This window comes from Salvelinus fontinalis, unplaced genomic scaffold, assembly GCF_029448725.1.
Source record: "Salvelinus fontinalis isolate EN_2023a unplaced genomic scaffold, ASM2944872v1 scaffold_0010, whole genome shotgun sequence".
Lineage (NCBI taxonomy): Eukaryota > Metazoa > Chordata > Actinopteri > Salmoniformes > Salmonidae > Salvelinus > Salvelinus fontinalis.
The window spans coordinates 139,109-160,547 of NW_026600219.1; the positions used below are offsets into that span (position 1 = coordinate 139,109).

The 21,439-nt window shown below is 43.8% G+C and overlaps 1 protein-coding gene across 1 annotated transcript in view; it reads left to right on the forward strand.

Moving 5' to 3' along the window:
* The first annotated feature begins 1,970 nt into the window (after positions 1-1,970).
* LOC129842076 (stromal interaction molecule 2-like) overlaps positions 1,971-21,439 on the forward strand; it is a 31,013-nt gene continuing 11,544 nt past the window's right edge. Inside the window, exons 1-7 of the mRNA XM_055910464.1 lie at positions 1,971-2,976; positions 16,291-16,421; positions 17,190-17,301; positions 18,068-18,179; positions 18,486-18,601; positions 19,210-19,387; positions 19,609-19,786. Coding sequence (XP_055766439.1) covers positions 2,820-2,976; positions 16,291-16,421; positions 17,190-17,301; positions 18,068-18,179; positions 18,486-18,601; positions 19,210-19,387; positions 19,609-19,786 — 984 coding nt within the window. The 5' untranslated portion in view covers positions 1,971-2,819. The remainder of the gene's footprint in view (positions 2,977-16,290; positions 16,422-17,189; positions 17,302-18,067; positions 18,180-18,485; positions 18,602-19,209; positions 19,388-19,608; positions 19,787-21,439) is intronic.

Consider the following 21,439-nt stretch of genomic DNA (forward strand, 5'->3'; position numbering starts at 1 on the left):
CTTATTGATTTTGTCATTTGAACCATTTAATATTAGTTAATTTATTAAATAAAAATGTGGAAGTTGATAATTGTATATGTTCGTTAATTTATCCTACTACCATCATCAACATTTCATGATTTGTTACCACTTAAGTGGACATGCGTCGCGGTTAGCGTGATATGGCCTGGCATAGCGGTTAGCGTGATATGGCCTGGCATAGCGGTTAGCGTGATATGGCCTGGCATAGCGGTTAGCGTGATATGGGCTGGCATAGCGGTTAGCGTGATATGGCCTGGCATAGCGGTTAGCGTGATATGGCCTGGCATAGCGGTTAGCGTGATATGGCCTGGCATAGCGGTTAGCGTGATATGGCCTGGCATAGCGGTTAGCGTGATATGGCCTGGCATAGCGGTTAGCGTGATATGGCCTGGCATAGCGGTTAGCGTGATATGGCCTGGCATAGCGGTTAGCGTGATATGGCCTGGCATAGCGGTTAGCGTGATATGGCCTGGCATAGCGGTTAGCGTGATATGGCCTGGCATAGCGGTTAGCGTGATATGGCCTGGCATAGCGGTTAGCGTGATATGGCCTGGCATAGCGGTTAGCGTGATATGGCCTGGCATAGCGGTTAGCGTGATATGGCCTGGCATAGCGGTTAGCGTGATATGGCCTGGCATAGCGGTTAGCGTGATATGGCCTGGCATAGCGGTTAGCGTGATATGGCCTGGCATAGCGGTTAGCGTGATATGGCCTGGCATAGCGGTTAGCGTGATATGGGCTGGCATAGCGGTTAGCGTGATATGGCCTGGCATAGCGGTTAGCGTGATATGGCCTGGCATAGCGGTTAGCGTGATATGGCCTGGCATAGCGGTTAGCGTGATATGGCCTGGCATAGCGGTTAGCGTGATATGGCCTGGCATAGCGGTTAGCGTGATATGGCCTGGCATAGCGGTTAGCGTGATATGGGCTGGCATAGCGGTTAGCGTGATATGGGCTGGCATAGCGGTTAGCGTGATATGGGCTGGCATAGCGGTTAAGCGAGTTGGAAAACCATCACAGCATCTGACTTTTGATTGTGGAAGATGCACCTCCCCCTGACTGTCGAAGATGCACCTCCCCCTGACTGTCGAAGATGCACCTACCCCTGACTGTCGAAGATGCACCTACCCCTGACTGTCGAAGATGCACCTACCCCTGACTGTCGAAGATGCACCTCCCCCTGACTGTCGAAGATGCACCTCCCCCTGACTGCTATCGTTGACTTCCACCTGAAATCCTCTGCTTTTGTAAGTCAACTCAAAGACGCTCAAGGCCTTTCATATACTTTACAATGGTCATGCACATGTCTGTGATGTTTACTGTGATGTCTTAACACCCTACATTATATTTTAGAATCACCCACCCTGCTTCCTGATAGTCTCAAACACACACTTTGTTACAATGCTCACACACAGTAATAATGCCCCCCCCCCCCCCCCCCACACACACACACACTTCGTAGCCCGCTGACTCCCAGGGATGGACAACTGTGACCTGCACATGCTCACAGGGTAAAGGTCAGCTCCAAAGCCGGCCCCTTTTTATTTTTAGGCTCTCGGGGGTTGCCGGGGGCGAAAGATGACACCCTGTTTCTCTAACCAGAGAGAGAGAGAGTCGTCCTCGTCCGCTTGCTCTGTTCATCAGTGCGCGCATGTGTAGAATGCAGCCATTTACACGCATTTCTAACTGCGTCAAATATCCTACTGTGTCTGATATAGACGTCATCAGCGAAGGCCTTTTAACAGGTGTCCAAACACTGGTTAATCCCATCCACATGACCCTCAGGTCTGGGGAAACATGCATAAACAGTCGGGAATTAGCCTTGACGCACACTCGCGCATACACGCGTGCACAAACGGATCCAACGGACATGCAGTCAAGGGTTGACCGGAAAAATTGTGTTCCGGAGTATTTGTGCAAACTGCTGGGACTCGGGAGGGACAAATAGCCTTAGTGTCATCTAATCTCTCTCTGTGTGTGTGTGACAGTTTCGCACAAGATCGTCACGACAAGAGAGAGAGAGAAAATATATATATACATGGAAAACTCTGGAGAGAGTTGACATCGCTATAAAGAGGTATTGTATATGACTACAGTATTTTACAGGATACTGAACTGTGTGCTCAAATAACTTTCAGTGCTCTTTGGAACTATTTCGAACTTTGGAACTGGATTTCGAACTTTGGAACCGGATTTAGAGCTTTGGAACTGGATTTAGAGCTTTGGAACTTTATTTAGAACTTTGGAACTTGATTTAGAGCTTTGGAACTGGATTTAGAACATTGGAACTGGATTTGGAATTTTGGAACTCTCGATTTTTGATTTCCATAATCTCGATCAAGTTCAACCCGTGGAATTATTTTGTGGAGAGAGAGCTTCGGTCTCACTCAGATTTCCTTGCTGTCGAAGTTTCTATTGGATTAATCCTTTAACTTTAACACCCCATCGGCCTAGGTTATTTAGGGCCAATTCCAATTTCTTTTTTGGGATAAAAACTTGTTGGCAGCCGTTGGAGTTCTAACCCTTTCTGGAGTTTTAATGTAACGGTTGAGTTGTTTTTTTAATGTTATCAAATATTTCACCATATCCCCTTGGTTAGTTTCTCAACCCGAACCCAATCATTAGCGTCACATCTCCTCTGAATAACGGTTCCGTTAATAGCTCAATCTGATCGCCTAACACTTGCGCACAGTGGTGCATGTGAGTGTTGGCAGTTGACATCGTTAACCAACCGGGTCTCGGTTTGTGTAGCCGACATCTGTTTTGTGGATCTTCTGAGAGTTTCTCTTAAAACCCCCATGATGTTGCTCCTTTCCCCGGTTCTCCTCCTTCTGCTCCGCGGGGTCTTATTCGAGGCTTCGCAGGGCATCATCCAGGACAGCGGCTACTATCACCACAATGACCCGGCACTCGGACTCACCTTTGCCGGCCAAAGAACGGTGTTCGACTCGACAGGTAAAAATGATCCCCGAATGACTGACGGTGACAATAAGCGTGGATAGCCGTAGCCTAAAATTACGTCCATACGCCCTCATTACCTTACATTTAAGTCATTTAGCAGACGCTCTTATCCAGAGCGACTTACAAATTGGTGCATTCACCTTATGACATCCAGTGGAACGGCCACTTTACAATAGTGCATCTAAATCTTTTAAGGGGGGGGGAGTGAGAAGGATTACTTTATCCTATCCTAGGTATTCCTTAAAGAGGTGGGGTTTCAGGTGTCTCCGGAAGGTGGTGATTGACTCCGCTGTCCTGGCGTCGTGAGGGAGTTTGTTCCACCATTGGGGGGCCAGAGCAGCGAACAGTTTTGACTGGGCTGAGCGGGAACTGTACTTCCTCAGTGGTAGGGAGGCGAGCAGGCCAGAGGTGGATGAACGCAGTGCCCTTGTTTGGGTGTAGGGCCTGATCAGAGCCTGGAGGTACTGAGGTGCCGTTCCCCTCACAGCTCCGTAGGCAAGCACCATGGTCTTGTAGCGGATGCGAGCTTGAAGTAAACCCTGCTCCAACATGGATCTAGCAACGATTGAATAGGTGAATAGGATCTGGTCCCCATATGTAGTTGAAACACAACCACTTCCGCCCTTCTGCTGCACTTCAGCTGATGTAAGAAGGGCTTTAGAAATACATTTGATTTGATTATGAATACATTTGATTTGATTATGAATACATTTGATTTGATTATGAATACATTTGATTTGATTATGAATACATTTGATTTGATTATGAATACATTTGATTTGATTATGAATACATTTGATTGAGTCAGATCAGTGCAGATCTGGGTCAAATAGCATCAACACTTTCTAATCTTTGAGCTGTGCGGCAGTTTGCCCGGTGTAATGGAACCTGTGGAATATCCCCAAAAGTAAATCCAGGCGCAACTAAACTAGCTGAATGTATTTGGCCCAGGTCTGCAGATCTTTGATTCATCAAGAGAAGTTATTCCAACCACAGGGCAATGTGTGTCCTGAAGCGGGATCTCGCGCGGAGACAGGGAGTGACAACCGTTAACTGTTATGCACGTGTTTTGCGCACTCAGCGGTTATCTGAGCTCGGTGTTAGGAGGAGTCATCAATGTTGACAAACCAACTGGCATGGTGGAAATGTACCGTTTTATCAACACCTCTTCGGTGACTTGTCCTATCATTCCTATGGTCACTGGGACACGTGGAGTTGCAGGACATTGGGCATTGGAGATGGGCACAAGTGTGGAGTGGCATGGTACTCTTGCTCATACAGTGGTCTAGCAGCTGCTTGTAGCCAAACATAGTGTAACTACCCTGGGTTTATAAGCGCGGAAATCTGCTCTGCCGCTCGAGCATGCTTTTGCGGCACAGTCGATAGCGCGCCGGACCTCGGGCTAGAAGGTCGACGGTTCGAAACCTGCTCCCTGCCTGTTTCATTACAATAGTTTAGATGCGGGATGGATAATCGTAATTGACACATTCAGACACAGGGAACCACGGGACATTGAGAATTGGAGATGAGCACTTTGGCAGGGCAAGGACCAGAGGTGTGGTTTGGAGTGGGGAAATTCCATGATGACGGAATGGCGTTGCGACTTAGATGTGTCACTTTCGAATTTTTTCATGGACAATTAGCATTTTTAGCTAATTAGTAACTTTGCAAGACCTTATTACTTTGTAGCTACTTTCGCAACAATTTAGCATGTTAGCTAATCCTTCCCCTAACCTTGACCTTAGAATAAAGGGTTAACTCCTAACCTTAACCATAGCCCTTTAGCTACTTAGCTAGCATGTTGCCTTACCCTAATCTTAACCCCTATATCTAACCTTAACCCCTAGCCTAGCTAACGTTAGCCACCTAGCTAGCCTAGCTAACATGAACACAACAAATTGGAGTGTACATTAATGCCACACAAATCGTGTAATACACACCAAAAAGACAAGGGAACAAGATTCCCACCTTTTCCATTGTCAATAATAAATTTTTTCACATATTCTTGAATAATAATTTATGGTAAACTCACTGTTTGATTCCAGAGATGAAATGATTCATAAATGTAGGTTCATTATCATGTCTACACACTTTCTACCAGGCTTTACTAGTTTCAATTCAGACTGGAGTATTTGTCTTGGGGAGGTTGCGACTCCCCCAGTGGAGATTTGCTGCAGTAGAGAAGAGTACAGTACAGGAGAGTACAGTACATTACAGGAGAGTGCATTACAGGATAGTACAGTACATTACAGGAGAGTACAGTACATTACAGGAGAGTACAGTACATTACAGGAGAGTACAGTACATTACAGGAGAGTACAGTACATTACAGGAGAGTACAGTACATTACAGGAGAGTACAGTACATTACAGGAGAGTACAGTACATTACAGGAGAGTACAGTACATTACAGGAGAGTACAGTACATTACAGGAGAGTACAGTACATTACAGGAGAGTACAGTACATTACAGGAGAGTACAGTACATTACAGGAGAGTACAGTACATTACAGGAGAGTACAGTACATTACAGGAGAGTACAGTACATTACAGGAGAGTACAGTACATTACAGTAGAGTACAGTACATTACAGGAGAGTACAGTACATTACAGTAGAGTACAGTACATTACAGTAGAGTACAGTACATTACAGGAGAGTACAGTACATTACAGGAGAGTACAGTACATTACAGGAGAGTACAGTACATTACAGGAGAGTACAGTACATTACAGGAGAGTACAGTACATTACAGGAGAGTACAGTACATTACAGTAGAGTACATTACATTACAGGAGAGTACAGTACATTACAGGAGAGTACAGTACATTACAGTAGAGTACAGTACATTACAGGAGAGTACAGTACATTACAGGAGAGTACAGTACATTACAGGAGAGTACAGTACATTACAGGAGAGTACAGTACATTACAGTAGAGTACATTACATTACAGGAGAGTACAGTACATTACAGGAGAGTACAGTACATTACAGGAGAGTACAGTACATTACAGGAGAGTACATTACAGGAGAGTACAGTACATTACAGGAGATTACATTACAGGAGAGTACAGTACATTACAGTAGAGTACAGTACATTACAGGAGAGTACAGTACATTACAGGAGAGTACAGTACATTACAGGAGAGTACAGTACATTACAGGAGAGTACAGTACATTACAGGAGAGTACAGTACATTACAGGAGAGTGCATTACAGGATAGTACAGTACATTACAGTAGAGTACAGTACATTACAGGAGAGTACAGTACATTACAGGAGAGTACAGTACATTACAGGAGAGTACAGTACATTACAGGAGAGTACAGTATATTACAGGAGAGTACAGTACATTACAGGAGAGTACAGTACATTACAGGAGAGTACAGTACATTACAGGAGAGTACAGTACATTACAGGAGAGTACAGTACATTACAGGAGAGTACAGTACATTACAGGAGAGTACAGTACATTACAGGAGAGTACAGTACATTACAGGAGAGTACAGTACATTACAGGAGAGTACAGTACATTACAGGAGAGTACAGTACATTACAGGAGAGTACAGTACATTACAGGAGAGTACAGTACATTACAGGAGAGTACAGTACATTACAGGAGAGTACAGTACATTACAGGAGAGTACAGTACATTACAGGAGAGTACAGTACATTACAGGAGAGTACAGTACATTACAGGAGAGTACAGTACATTACAGGAGAGTACAGTACATTACAGGAGAGTACAGTACATTACAGGAGAGTACAGTACATTACAGGAGAGTACAGTACATTACAGGAGAGTACAGTACATTACAGGAGAGTACAGTACATTACAGGAGAGTACAGTACATTACAGGAGAGTACAGTACATTACAGGAGAGTACAGTACATTACAGGAGAGTACAGTACATTACAGGAGATTACATTACAGGAGAGTACAGTACATTACAGTAGAGTACAGTACATTACAGGAGAGTACAGTACATTACAGGAGAGTACAGTACATTACAGGAGAGTACAGTACATTACAGGAGAGTACAGTACATTACAGGAGAGTACAGTACATTACAGGAGAGTACAGTACATTACAGGAGAGTACAGTACATTACAGGAGAGTACATTACAGGAGAGTACATTACAGGAGAGTACATTACAGGAGAGTACATTACAGGAGAGTACATTACAGGAGAGTACAGTACATTACAGGAGAGTACAGTACATTACAGGAGAGTACAGTACATTACAGGAGAGTACAGTACATTACAGGAGAGTACAGTACATTACAGTAGAGTACAGTACATTACAGGAGAGTACAGTACATTACAGGAGAGTACAGTACATTACAGGAGAGTACAGTACATTACAGTAGAGTACAGTACATTACAGGAGAGTACAGTACATTACAGGAGAGTACAGTACATTACAGGAGAGTACAGTACATTACAGGAGAGTACATTACAGGAGAGTACATTACAGGAGAGTACATTACAGGAGAGTACAGTACATTACAGGAGAGTACAGTACATTACAGGAGAGTACAGTACATTACAGGAGAGTACAGTACATTACAGGAGAGTACAGTACATTACAGGAGAGTACAGTACATTACAGGAGAGTACATTACATTACAGGAGAGTACAGTACATTACAGGAGAGTACAGTACATTACAGGAGAGTACAGTACATTACAGGAGAGTACAGTACATTGCAGGAGAGTACAGTACATTACAGGAGAGTACAGTACATTACAGGAGAGTACAGTACATTACAGGAGAGTACAGTACATTACAGGAGAGTACAGTACATTACAGGAGAGTACAGTACATTACAGTAGAGTACATTACATTACAGGAGAGTACAGTACATTACAGGAGAGTACAGTACATTACAGGAGAGTACAGTACATTACAGGAGATTACATTACAGGAGAGTACAGTACATTACAGGAGATTACATTACAGGAGAGTACAGTACATTACAGTAGAGTACAGTACATTACAGGAGAGTACAGTACATTACAGGAGAGTACAGTACATTACAGGAGAGTACAGTACATTACAGGAGAGTACAGTACATTACAGGAGAGTACAGTACATTACAGGAGAGTACAGTACATTACAGGAGAGTACAGTACAGGAGAGTACAGTACATTACAGGATAGTACAGTACATTACAGGATAGTACATTACAGGAGAGTACAGTACAGGAGAGTACAGTACATTACAGGAGAGTACAGTACATTACAGGAGAGTACAGTACATTACAGGAGAGTACAGTACATTACAGGATAGTACAGTACATTACAGGAGAGTACAGTACATTACAGGAGAGTACAGTACATTACAGGAGAGTACAGTACATTACAGGAGAGTACAGTACATTACAGGAGAGTACAGTACATTACAGGAGAGTACAGTACATTACAGGAGAGTACAGTACATTACAGGAGAGTACAGTACAGGAGAGTACAGTACATTACAGGAGAGTACAGTACATTACAGGAGAGTACAGTACATTACAGGAGAGTACAGTACATTACAGGAGAGTACAGTACATTACAGGAGAGTACAGTACATTACAGGAGAGTACAGTACATTACAGGAGAGTACAGTACATTACAGGAGAGTACAGTACATTACAGGAGAGTACAGTACAGGAGAGTACAGTACATTACAGGAGAGTACAGTACAGGAGAGTACAGTACAGTACAGGAGAGTACAGTACATTACAGGATAGTACAGTACATTACAGGAGAGTACAGTACATTACAGGAGAGTACAGTACATTACAGGAGAGTACAGTACATTACAGGAGAGTACAGTACATTACAGGAGAGTACAGTACATTACAGGAGAGTACAGTACATTACAGGAGAGTACAGTACAGGAGAGTACAGTACAGGAGAGTACAGTACAGTACAGGAGAGTACAGTACATTACAGGATAGTACAGTACATTACAGGAGAGTACAGTACATTACAGGAGAGTACAGTACATTACAGGAGAGTACAGTACATTACAGGAGAGTGCAGTACATTACAGGAGAGTACAGTACATTACAGGAGAGTACATTACAGGAGAGTACAGTACATTACAGGAGAGTACAGTACATTACAGGAGAGTACAGTACATTACAGGAGAGTACAGTACATTACAGGACAGTACAGTACATTACAGGATAGTACAGTACATTACAGGAGAGTACAGTACATTACAGGAGAGTGCAGTACATTACAGGAGAGTACAGTACATTACAGGAGAGTACAGTACAGGAGAGTACAGTACATTACAGGAGAGTACAGTACATTACAGGAGAGTACAGTACATTACAGGAGAGTACAGTACATTACAGGATAGTACAGTACATTACAGGAGAGTACAGTACATTACAGGAGAGTACAGTACATTACAGGAGAGTGCAGTACATTACAGGAGAGTACAGTACATTACAGGAGAGTACAGTACATTACAGGATAGTACAGTACATTACAGGAGAGTACAGTACATTACAGGAGAGTACATTACAGGAGAGTACAGTACATTACAGGATAGTACAGTGCATTACAGGAGAGTACAGTACATTACAGGAGAGTACAGTACATTACAGGAGAATACAGTACATTACAGGAGAGTACAGTACATTACAGGAGAGTACAGTACATTACAGGATAGTACAGTACATTACAGGAGAGTACAGTACATTACAGGAGAGTACAGTACATTACAGGAGAGTACAGTACATTACAGGAGAGTACAGTACATTACAGGATAGTACAGTACATTACAGGAGAGTACAGTACATTACAGGAGAGTGCAGTACATTACAGGAGAGTACAGTACATTACAGGAGAGTACATTACAGGAGAGTACAGTACATTACAGGAGAGTACAGTACATTACAGGAGAGTACAGTACAGGAGAGTACAGTACATTACAGGAGAGTACAGTACATTACAGGAGAGTACAGTACATTACAGGAGAGTGCAGTACATTACAGGAGAGTGCAGTACATTACAGGAGAGTACAGTACATTACAGGAGAGTACAGTACATTACAGGAGAGTACAGTACATTACAGGAGAGTACAGTACATTACAGGAGAGTACATTACAGGAGAGTACAGTACATTACAGGATAGTACAGTACATTACAGGAGAGTACAGTACATTACAGGATAGTACAGTACATTACAGGAGAGTACAGTACATTACAGTAGAGTACATTACAGGAGAGTACAGTACATTACAGGAGAGTGCAGTACATTACAGGAGAGTGCAGTACATTACAGGAGAGTGCAGTACATTACAGGAGAGTACAGTACATTACAGGAGAGTACAGTACATTACAGGATAGTACAGTACATTACAGGATAGTACAGTACATTACAGGAGAGTACAGTACATTACAGGAGAGTACAGTACATTACAGGAGAGTACAGTACATTACAGTAGAGTACATTACAGGAGAGTACAGTACATTACAGGAGAGTACAGTACTTTACAGGAGAGTGCAGTACATTACAGGAGAGTACAGTACATTACAGGAGAGTACAGTACATTACAGGAGAGTGCAGTACATTACAGGAGAGTACAGTACATTACAGGAGAGTACAGTACAGGAGAGTACAGTACATTACAGGAGAGTACAGTACATTACAGGAGAGTACAGTACATTACAGGAGAGTGCAGTACATTACAGGAGAGTGCAGTACATTACAGGAGAGTACAGTACATTACAGGATAGTACATTACAGGAGAGTGCAGTACATTACAGGAGAGTACAGTACATTACAGGAGAGTACATTACAGGAGAGTACAGTACATTACAGGAGAGTACAGTACATCACAGGAGAGTACAGTACAGGAGAGTACAGTACATTACAGGAGAGTACAGTACATTACAGGAGAGTACAGTACATTACAGGAGAGTGCAGTACATTACAGGAGAGTACAGTACATTACAGGAGAGTACAGTACATTACAGGAGAGTGCAGTACATTACAGGAGAGTACAGTACATTACAGGAGAGTACAGTACAGGAGAGTACAGTACATTACAGTAGAGTACAGTACATTACAGGAGAGTACAGTACATTACAGGAGAGTGCAGTACATTACAGGAGAGTACAGTACATTACAGGAGAGTACAGTACATTACAGGAGAGTACAGTACATTACAGGAGAGTGCAGTACATTACAGGAGAGTACAGTACATTACAGGAGAGTACAGTACATTACAGGAGAGTACAGTACATTACAGGAGAGTGCAGTACATTACAGGAGAGTGCAGTACATTACAGGAGAGTACAGTACATTACAGGAGAGTACAGTACATTACAGGAGAGTACAGTACATTACAGGAGAGTACAGTACATTACAGGAGAGTACAGTACAGGAGAGTACAGTACATTACAGGATAGTACAGTACATTACAGGAGAGTACATTACAGGAGAGTACAGTACATTACAGGAGAGTACAGTACAGGAGAGTACAGTACATTACAGGAGAGTACATTACAGGAGAGTACAGTACATTACAGGAGAGTACAGTACATTACAGGAGAGTACAGTACATTACAGGAGAGTACAGTACATTACAGGAGAGTACAGTACATTACAGGAGAGTACAGTACATTACAGGAGAGTACAGTACATTACAGGAGAGTACAGTACATTACAGGAGAGTACAGTACATTACAGGAGAGTACAGTACATTACACGAGAGTACAGTACATTACAGGAGAGTACAGTACATTACAGGAGAGTACATTACAGGAGAGTACAGTACATTACAGGATAGTACAGTACATTACAGGAGAGTACAGTACATTACAGGATAGTACAGTACATTACAGGAGAGTACAGGACATTACAGTAGAGTACATTACAGGAGAGTACAGTACATTACAGGAGAGTGCAGTACATTACAGGAGAGTGCAGTACATTACAGGAGAGTACAGTACATTACAGGAGAGTACAGTACATTACAGGAGAGTACAGTACATTACAGGATAGTACAGTACATTACAGGAGAGTACAGTACATTACAGGATAGTACAGTACATTACAGGAGAGTACAGTACATTACAGTAGAGTACATTACAGGAGAGTACAGTACATTACAGGAGAGTACAGTACTTTACAGGAGAGTGCAGTACATTACAGGAGAGTACAGTACATTACAGGAGAGTACAGTACATTACAGGAGAGTGCAGTACATTACAGGAGAGTACAGTACATTACAGGAGAGTACAGTACAGGAGAGTACAGTACATTACAGGAGAGTACAGTACATTACAGGAGAGTACAGTACATTACAGGAGAGTGCAGTACATTACAGGAGAGTGCAGTACATTACAGGAGAGTACAGTACATTACAGGATAGTACATTACAGGAGAGTGCAGTACATTACAGGAGAGTACAGTACATTACAGGAGAGTACATTACAGGAGAGTACAGTACATTACAGGAGAGTACAGTACATCACAGGAGAGTACAGTACAGGAGAGTACAGTACATTACAGGAGAGTACAGTACATTACAGGAGAGTACAGTACATTACAGGAGAGTGCAGTACATTACAGGAGAGTACAGTACATTACAGGAGAGTACAGTACATTACAGGAGAGTGCAGTACATTACAGGAGAGTACAGTACATTACAGGAGAGTACAGTACAGGAGAGTACAGTACATTACAGTAGAGTACAGTACATTACAGGAGAGTACAGTACATTACAGGAGAGTGCAGTACATTACAGGAGAGTACAGTACATTACAGGAGAGTACAGTACATTACAGGAGAGTACAGTACATTACAGGAGAGTGCAGTACATTACAGGAGAGTACAGTACATTACAGGAGAGTACAGTACATTACAGGAGAGTACAGTACATTACAGGAGAGTGCAGTACATTACAGGAGAGTGCAGTACATTACAGGAGAGTACAGTACATTACAGGAGAGTACAGTACATTACAGGAGAGTACAGTACATTACAGGAGAGTACAGTACATTACAGGAGAGTACAGTACAGGAGAGTACAGTACATTACAGGATAGTACAGTACATTACAGGAGAGTACATTACAGGAGAGTACAGTACATTACAGGAGAGTACAGTACAGGAGAGTACAGTACATTACAGGAGAGTACATTACAGGAGAGTACAGTACATTACAGGAGAGTACAGTACATTACAGGAGAGTACAGTACATTACAGGAGAGTACAGTACATTACAGGAGAGTACAGTACATTACAGGAGAGTACAGTACATTACAGGAGAGTACAGTACATTACAGGAGAGTACAGTACATTACAGGAGAGTACAGTACATTACAGGAGAGTACAGTACATTACACGAGAGTACAGTACATTACAGGAGAGTACAGTACATTACAGGAGAGTACAGTACATTACAGGAGAGTACAGTACATTACAGTAGAGTACAGTACATTACAGGAGAGTACAGTACAGGAGAGTACAGTACATTACAGGAGAGTACAGTACATTACAGGAGAGTACAGTACATTACAGGAGAGTACAGTACAGGAGAGTACAGTACATTACAGGATAGTACAGTACATTACAGGAGAGTACATTACAGGAGAGTACAGTACATTACAGGAGAGTACAGTACATTACAGGAGAGTACAGTACAGGAGAGTACAGTACATTACAGGAGAGTACATTACAGGAGAGTACATTACAGGAGAGTACATTACAGGAGAGTACATTACAGGAGAGTACAGTACATTACAGGAGAGTACAGTACATTACAGGAGAGTACAGTACATTACAGGAGAGTACAGTACATTACAGGAGAGTACAGTACATTACAGGAGAGTACAGTACATTACAGGAGAGTACAGTACATTACAGGAGAGTACAGTACATTACAGGAGAGTACAGTACAGGAGAGTACAGTACATTACAGGAGAGTACAGTACATTACAGGAGAGTACAGTACATTACAGGAGAGTACAGTACAGGAGAGTACAGTACAGGAGAGTACAGTACATTACAGGAGAGTACAGTACATTACAGGAGAGTACAGTACATTACAGGATAGTACAGTGCATTACAGGAGAGTACAGTACATTACAGGAGAGTACAGTACATTACACTAGAGTACAGTACATTACAGGAGAGTACAGTACATTACAGGAGAGTACAGTACATTACAGGAGAGTACAGTACATTACAGGAGAGTACAGTACATTACAGGAGAGTACAGTACATTACAGGAGAGTACAGTACATTACAGGAGAGTACAGTACATTACAGGAGAGTACAGTACATTACAGGAGAGTACAGTACAGGAGAGTACAGTACATTACAGGAGAGTACAGTACATTACAGGAGAGTACAGTACATTACAGGAGAGTACAGTACATTACAGGAGAGTACAGTACATTACAGGAGAGTACAGTGCATTACAGGAGAGTACAGTGCATTACAGGAGAGTACAGTACATTACAGGAGAGTACAGTACATTACAGGAGAGTACAGTACATTACAGGAGAGTACAGTACATTACAGGAGAGTACAGTACATTACAGGAGAGTACAGTACATTACAGGAGAGTACAGTACATTACAGTAGAGTACAGTACAGTAGATTAGAGTAGAATACATTACAGTACAGTAAAGCACAATACAGTAGAATACTGTACTGTGCAGTAGAGTACAGTTTGGTTCATTACAGTACAGTAACTCTATTGTGCTCTACTGTTTACTGTACTGAACTCTATTATACTCAAGTGTACCGTACAGTGCAGGACTGAACCAATCATGGACATCTATGTTTGGGCCCAGTCAAGTCCGGACCAAACCAAAAATTGACATCTGTGGATGTTGAAATATAAATCTTGTCCAGAATGTACCAAAAAAAAAAAAACAATTCTGTGGACAAGGCAGACTGACCAAATTTCAACTACTTTTCAACTTCCATGAACATCCGGTGCCGGTCGGTGCTCACTGACTAAGAATGCAGGTTACAGTGAAATAGGAGCAACAACGGCTCAGCCGCGAAGTGGTAGGCCACACAAACTCACAGAGCGGGATGTCAGAGCGCTGAAGCACGTAAAGCGTAGAAATCATCATTCCTCGGTTGCAGCGCTTATTACTGAATTCTAAACCGCCTCTGGAAGAAACGTCAGCACAAGAACTGTTCATTGGGTTTCCATGGCCGAGCAGCCGCACACAAGGCTAAGATCACCATGAGCAATGCCAAGCGTTGGCTGGAGTGCTGTAAAGCTCGCTGAGATTGGACTCTGGAGCAGTGGAAACTTGTTCTCTGGCAGTCCGACGGACGAATCTGGGTTTTGGCAGATGCCAGGAGAACGCTACCTTCCCCAATGCGTAGTGGCAACTGTAAAGTTTGGCGGATGCCAGGAGAATGCTACCTACCCCAATGCAGAGTGGCAACTGTAAAGTTTGGTGGAGTAGGAATACTGGTCTGGGGCTGTTCTTCATGGTTCGGGCCCCTTAGTTCCAGTGAAGGGAAACTACAGAATACAATGACATTCTAGAAGATTCTGTCCTCTTTCAGCATGATAATGCCTCCGTGCAAAAAGCGAGATCCATACAGAAATGGTTTGTCGAGATTGGTGTGGAAGAACTTGACTGGCCTGCACAGAACCCTGACCTCAACCCCATCTAACATCTTTGGGGTTGTATTGGAAAGCCGACTGCGAGCCAGGCCTAATTGCCCAACATCAGTGCCCGACCTCACGAATGCTGTTGTGGCTGAATGGAAGCAAGTCCCCGCAGCAATGTTCCAACATCTAGTGGAAAGCCTTCCCAGAACAGGGGAGGCTGTTATAGCAGCAAAGGGGGACCAACTCCATAATAACGCCCATGATTTTGGAATGAGATGTTCGACGAGCAGGTGTCCACATACCTTTGGTCCTTTAGTGTATATTGATAAACCTTGTACTGCAGTGGGCTAAATCAGGGTCACACAGAGTGATTCTTGGTAGTCTAAAACAAATCTACTTTGAAACAAAAGTATACACCTCACACACATGGTTATGGGCTTAAACATAAGAAGACACCTGTACCATGTCAGATATAGAGTTGAAATGTATTACATTTTGAGTTTGCATCACAATATTACACTTTATATACATCACAGAAGACTGAAATATAACAAAACTGTTTGACATGTCAGTTAATTTAGTTTTTAAACTAATTCTGAAAAACCTGAATATCATTCCACCATGAGGCCACTAGAGGGCGCTTTTGGTCATTGACTGCAGGACAGGGCTACCTAACATATTGATAAATGTATTGATTGACCATCTCTATAGACCCATGCCTGGTGGTGTCACCTCCCTGTATGAACGAGGCAGACCGATACAGTCTGGAGGCTCTGAGGAACATCCACAGAGAGATGGACGACGACCAGGATGGAGGGATAGAGGTGGAGGAGAGCGTGGAGGTACGTAACCACGGAGGAGGGATTCAGGTGTGTTTAGATTGGACAACAGATGGTAGGAGTCTTTATTCAGTTACATGCTGTGTGTGTATATCCTCGTTGACCAGTCTGTCTGTCTCATGATTCCTGTCCTGTTAGTTTGTTTAAGCCACAGACACTAGAGCCCCTTTTAGAAGAAGTGAGTCCAGATTAGAAGTGTAGAATGTTGGACTGTTTGTTCCAGAACTCCAGAACTCATCAGAATGTTGTCCAGGGATGATCCATGGGATTGGGTTGCTGTTACCGTGGAGACGGCAGGGGAGGGTGGCTGACATTCCTGTTCCCATCACATGAAGAATCGAATTACAGCCAAGGATAGATTCCAAGATGGTGGAACACACGCACACACACACACACACACACACACACACACACACACACACACACACACACACACACACACACACACACACACACACACACACACACACACACACACACACACACACACACAGTCTATTTTATCTCTAAACTAAAATGTCTTGGTCCTTATCATTGGTACAGTTGACAGTCGTCAAACTAATGTGGAAACTTAGAAAGGTTAAGGATGTGTGAACTGTTTATTAGACATGCGTGGTTGTGTGTGTGTGTGTGGTTAAGTGTGCGTGTGTGTGTGTGGTTAAGTGTGTGTGTGGTTGGTTAAGTGTGTGTGTTAGACGTTTACCTTTTGACATTAAGCTGCAAACTTTTCATAATCCTGCGTGTGTGTGTGTGTGTGTCTTGGCTGTGTAGTTCATCATGGAGGACATGAAGCAGCAGCAGACCAACAAACACAGCCATCTTCACAGAGAGGACCAACACATCACCATAGAGGAACTATGGAGGGGCTGGAAGTTCTCAGAAGGTACGTTGTGTGTGTGATTATGCAATATGTTGTTACATTCACCGTTTCTTCATTACCAAACCCTCCCACCTCTCTCCCTCGTGCTCTCTCTCCTTTCCCCTCCCCCTCTCTCTATCCCCATCTGACCTCCCCTCTCTCTCCCTTCCTTCCCCCTCTCTCCTTTCCTACCCCTTATCTCTCCCTTCCTACCCCCTCTCTCTCCATTACTACCCTCTCCCCCTTCTCTCCCTTCCTCCTCCTCTCTCTATCCCCATCTGACCTCCCCCCCTCTCTCCCTTCCTCCCCCTCCTCCTCTCTCTATCCCCATCTGACCTCCCCCTCTCTCTCCCTTCCTTCCCCTCTCCCCCTTCCTCCCGCTTCTCTCCCTTCCTCCCCCTCCTCCTCCTCTCTATCCCCATCTGACCTCCCCCTCTCTCTCCCTTCCTCCCCCTCCTCCTCTCTCTATCCCCATCTGACCTCCCCCTCTCTCTCCCTTCCTTCCCCTCTCCACCTTCCTCCCGCTTCTCTCCCTTCCTCCCCCTCCTCCTCTCTCTATTCCCATCTGACCTCCCCTCTCTCTCCCTTCCTACCCCTCCTCCTCTCTCTATCCCCATCTGACCTCCCCCTCTCTCCCTCTCTCCCCCTCCTCCTCTCTCTATCCCCATCTGACCTCCCCCTCTCTCTCCCTTCCTCCCCTTCCTCCTCTCTCTATCCCCATCTGACCTCCCCCTCTCTCTCCCTTCCTACCCCCTCTCTCCCTCTCTCCCCCTCCTCCTCTCTCTATCAGTCCATAACTGGACTCAGGATGAGGTGTTGAGGTGGCTCAGGGAGTTTGTAGAGCTGCCTCAATACGAGAAGAACTTTAAAGACTTCAGAGTCAACGGCAACACCCTCCCCAGGTGAGAACGGCCAATCAGAAACCTCAGAGAGGTACTTCCTGGTGGGCACAGCCAATCAGAAAGCTTCTTACTGAAACTTACTGGCCAATCAGGTAACACACCCTAGTTACAATGTCCATTTGGTATATTTTGAGTCGTTACTATACAATTACAAACAAATCCGAAGCAGCTCAATTTGTCAAATTAAAACGCTTAATAATAACATAACAGAAAGAGAAACACAGTCCAATCAGATGTAGAAAGAGCCAATCAGAACACTTTAGTATTCTCGTCTAATCAGAGCTGGTGTTATTGTGATGTGTGCAGGATAGCAGCCAATGAGCCGTCGTTCCTGAGTGGCCAGCTGAAGATCCTGGACCAGAGAGACAAACAGAAACTCAACATCAAGGCTCTGGACGTGGTGCTGTTTGGTGCTCCTATACGTGTGTAGACACTCACTCACTCACTCACTCACTCACTCACTCACTCACTCACTCACTCACTCACTCACTCACTCACTCACTCACTCACACTCTCTCTCTCTCTCTCTCTCTCTCTCTCTCTCTCTTTGTGCATGTGCTCATGTCCACTGATTATATTGAAAAGCTCTAAACAAATGAAATCATCTTTCTCCTCCTCTTTCATCATGACTGTCATCATCATTATCCTCTCATCCTCCTTCCTCTTCTCTCTTTTCCTCCTCTCTCCTCTTCCTCTCTCCTCTTCCTCTCTCCTCCTCCTCTCTCCTCCTCCTCTCATCCTCCTCCTCCACTCATCCTCCTCCTCTCATCCTCCTTCTCTCTCTTCCTCCTCTCATCCTCCTTCTCTCCTCTGCCTCCTCTCTCCTCCTCCTTCTCTCTCCTCCTCCTCTCTTTTCCTCCTCCTCTCATCCTCCTTCTCTCTCCTCCTCTCTCCTCCTCCTTCTCTCTCCTTCTCTTTTCCTCCTCCTCTCATCCTCCTTCTCTCCTTCTCTCTCCTCCTCCTCTCTCCTTCTCTCTCCTCCTCCTCTCTCCTCCTCTCTCTTCTCCTCCTCCTCCTCCTCCTCCTCCAGGCCCACCCCATAACTACATGAAGGACTTGTTGCTGCTAGTGTCTGTGATGATGGGTGTAGGAGGCTGCTGGTTCTCCCAGGTCCAGAACAAAGCTTCTAAAGTCCACATCTCCAAGATGATGAAGGACCTGGAGAGTCTGCAGAGTGCTGAGCTCAGCCTCAGAGAACTACAGGAGCAGTGAGTGTCTATGACTGTGTGTGTATTGGGTTAGGAGTACTGTTATGTGTGTTTCCTGCTAATGCGTTTGTTTGTGTGTATGTTTAAATGTTTCCTGATAATGTATGTGTTTGTCCTAATTACGTGTGTGTGTCTTTGCTGCTAACCCGTGTGTGTGTGTGTCTTTGCTGCTAACCCGTGTGTGTGTTTGTTGCTGATGCGTGTCCCCGTCCTGATACCAGGCTGGAGCAGGCCCAGGAGGAGAAGCGTAACGTGGCGGAGGAGAAACAGAACCTGGAGGAGAAGATGAGGGATGAGATCATGGGAGCCCAGGAGGAGGCGCACAGACTCCATCGGCTCAGAGCTGGAGCCGTCAGTCAACTGAGCAGACTGAGATACGCAGAGGAGGAGCTGGAGCAGGTAGAGAACCTTACCTTACCTAACTTTACATTACCTAACCTTACCCTACCTAACCTAACCTTACCCTACCTAACCTAACCCTACCTAACCTAACCCTACCTAACCTAACCCTACCTAACCTTACCTTACATAACCTTACCTTACCCTACCTAACCTTACCCTACCTAACCTTTCCCTACCTAACCTAACCCTACCTAACCTAACCCAACCTTACCTTACCGAACCTTACCTAACCTTACCTAACCCTACCTAACCTTACCCTATCTTACTTTACCTATCTAACCTTACCCTACCTAACCTTACCCTACCTAACCCTACCTATCTAACTTACCCTACCTAACCTTACCCTACCTAACCTTACCCTATCTTACTTTACCTTACCTTACCCTATCTTACTTTACCTTACCTTACCCTATCTTACTTTACCTTACCTTACCCTATCTTACCTTACCTTACCCTATCTTACTTTACCTAATCTTACTTTACCTTACCTAACCTTACCCTACTTAACCTTACCTTACCTAACCTTACCCTACCTAACCTTACCCTACCTTACCTTACCTAACCCTACCTAACCTTACCCTACCTTACCTAACCTTACCCTACCTTACCTAACCTTACCCTATCTAACCTAACCCTACCGTACCTAACCTTACCCTACCTAACCTTACCCTACCCTACCTTACCTAACCCTACCTTACCTAACCTTACCCTACCTTACCCTACCTTACCCTACCTAACCCTATCTTACATTACCTAACTTAACCCTAACCTTACCTAACCTTACCTTACATTACCTAACCGTACCTAACCTTACCTTACATTACCTAACCAAACCCTAATCTTACCTAACCTTACATTACCTAACTTAACCCTTACCTTACATTACCTAACAGAACCCTAACCTTACCCTACCTTACTTAACCCTACCCTACCTTACCTTACCCTACCTAACCTTACCCTACCTAACCTTACCCTACCTAACCTAACCCTATCTTACATTACCTAACTTAACCCTAACCTTACCTAACCTTATCTTACATTACCTAACTTAACCCTAACCTTACCTTACCTTACATTACCTAACTTAACCCTAACCTTACCTTAGCTAACTCTAACCCTAACCTTACCTAACCTTACCTTACATTACCTAACCGAACCCTAACCTTACCTAACCTAACCTTACCTTACATTACCTAACCAAACCCTAATCTTACCTAACCTAAGCTAACCTTACCTTACATTACCTAACTTAACCCTTACCTTACATTACCTAACCTTACCTTACATTACCTTACATTACCTAACCCTTACCTAACCTAACCTTACATAACCTTACCTTACATTACCTAACCTAACTCTACCTAACCTTACCTTACCTTATCTAACCTTACCTTATCTAACCTTACCTTACCTTATCTAACCTTACCTTACCCTACCTTACCTTACCTTATCTAACCTTACTTAACCTTACCTTACATGACCTAACTTAACCCTAACCTTACCTTACATGACCTAACTTAACCCTAACCTTACCTAACCTTACCTTACATTACCTAACCTTACCTTACCTTACCTAACCTTACATTACCTAACTTAACCCTAACCTTGCCTAACCTTACATTACCTAACTTAACCCTAACCTTACCTTAC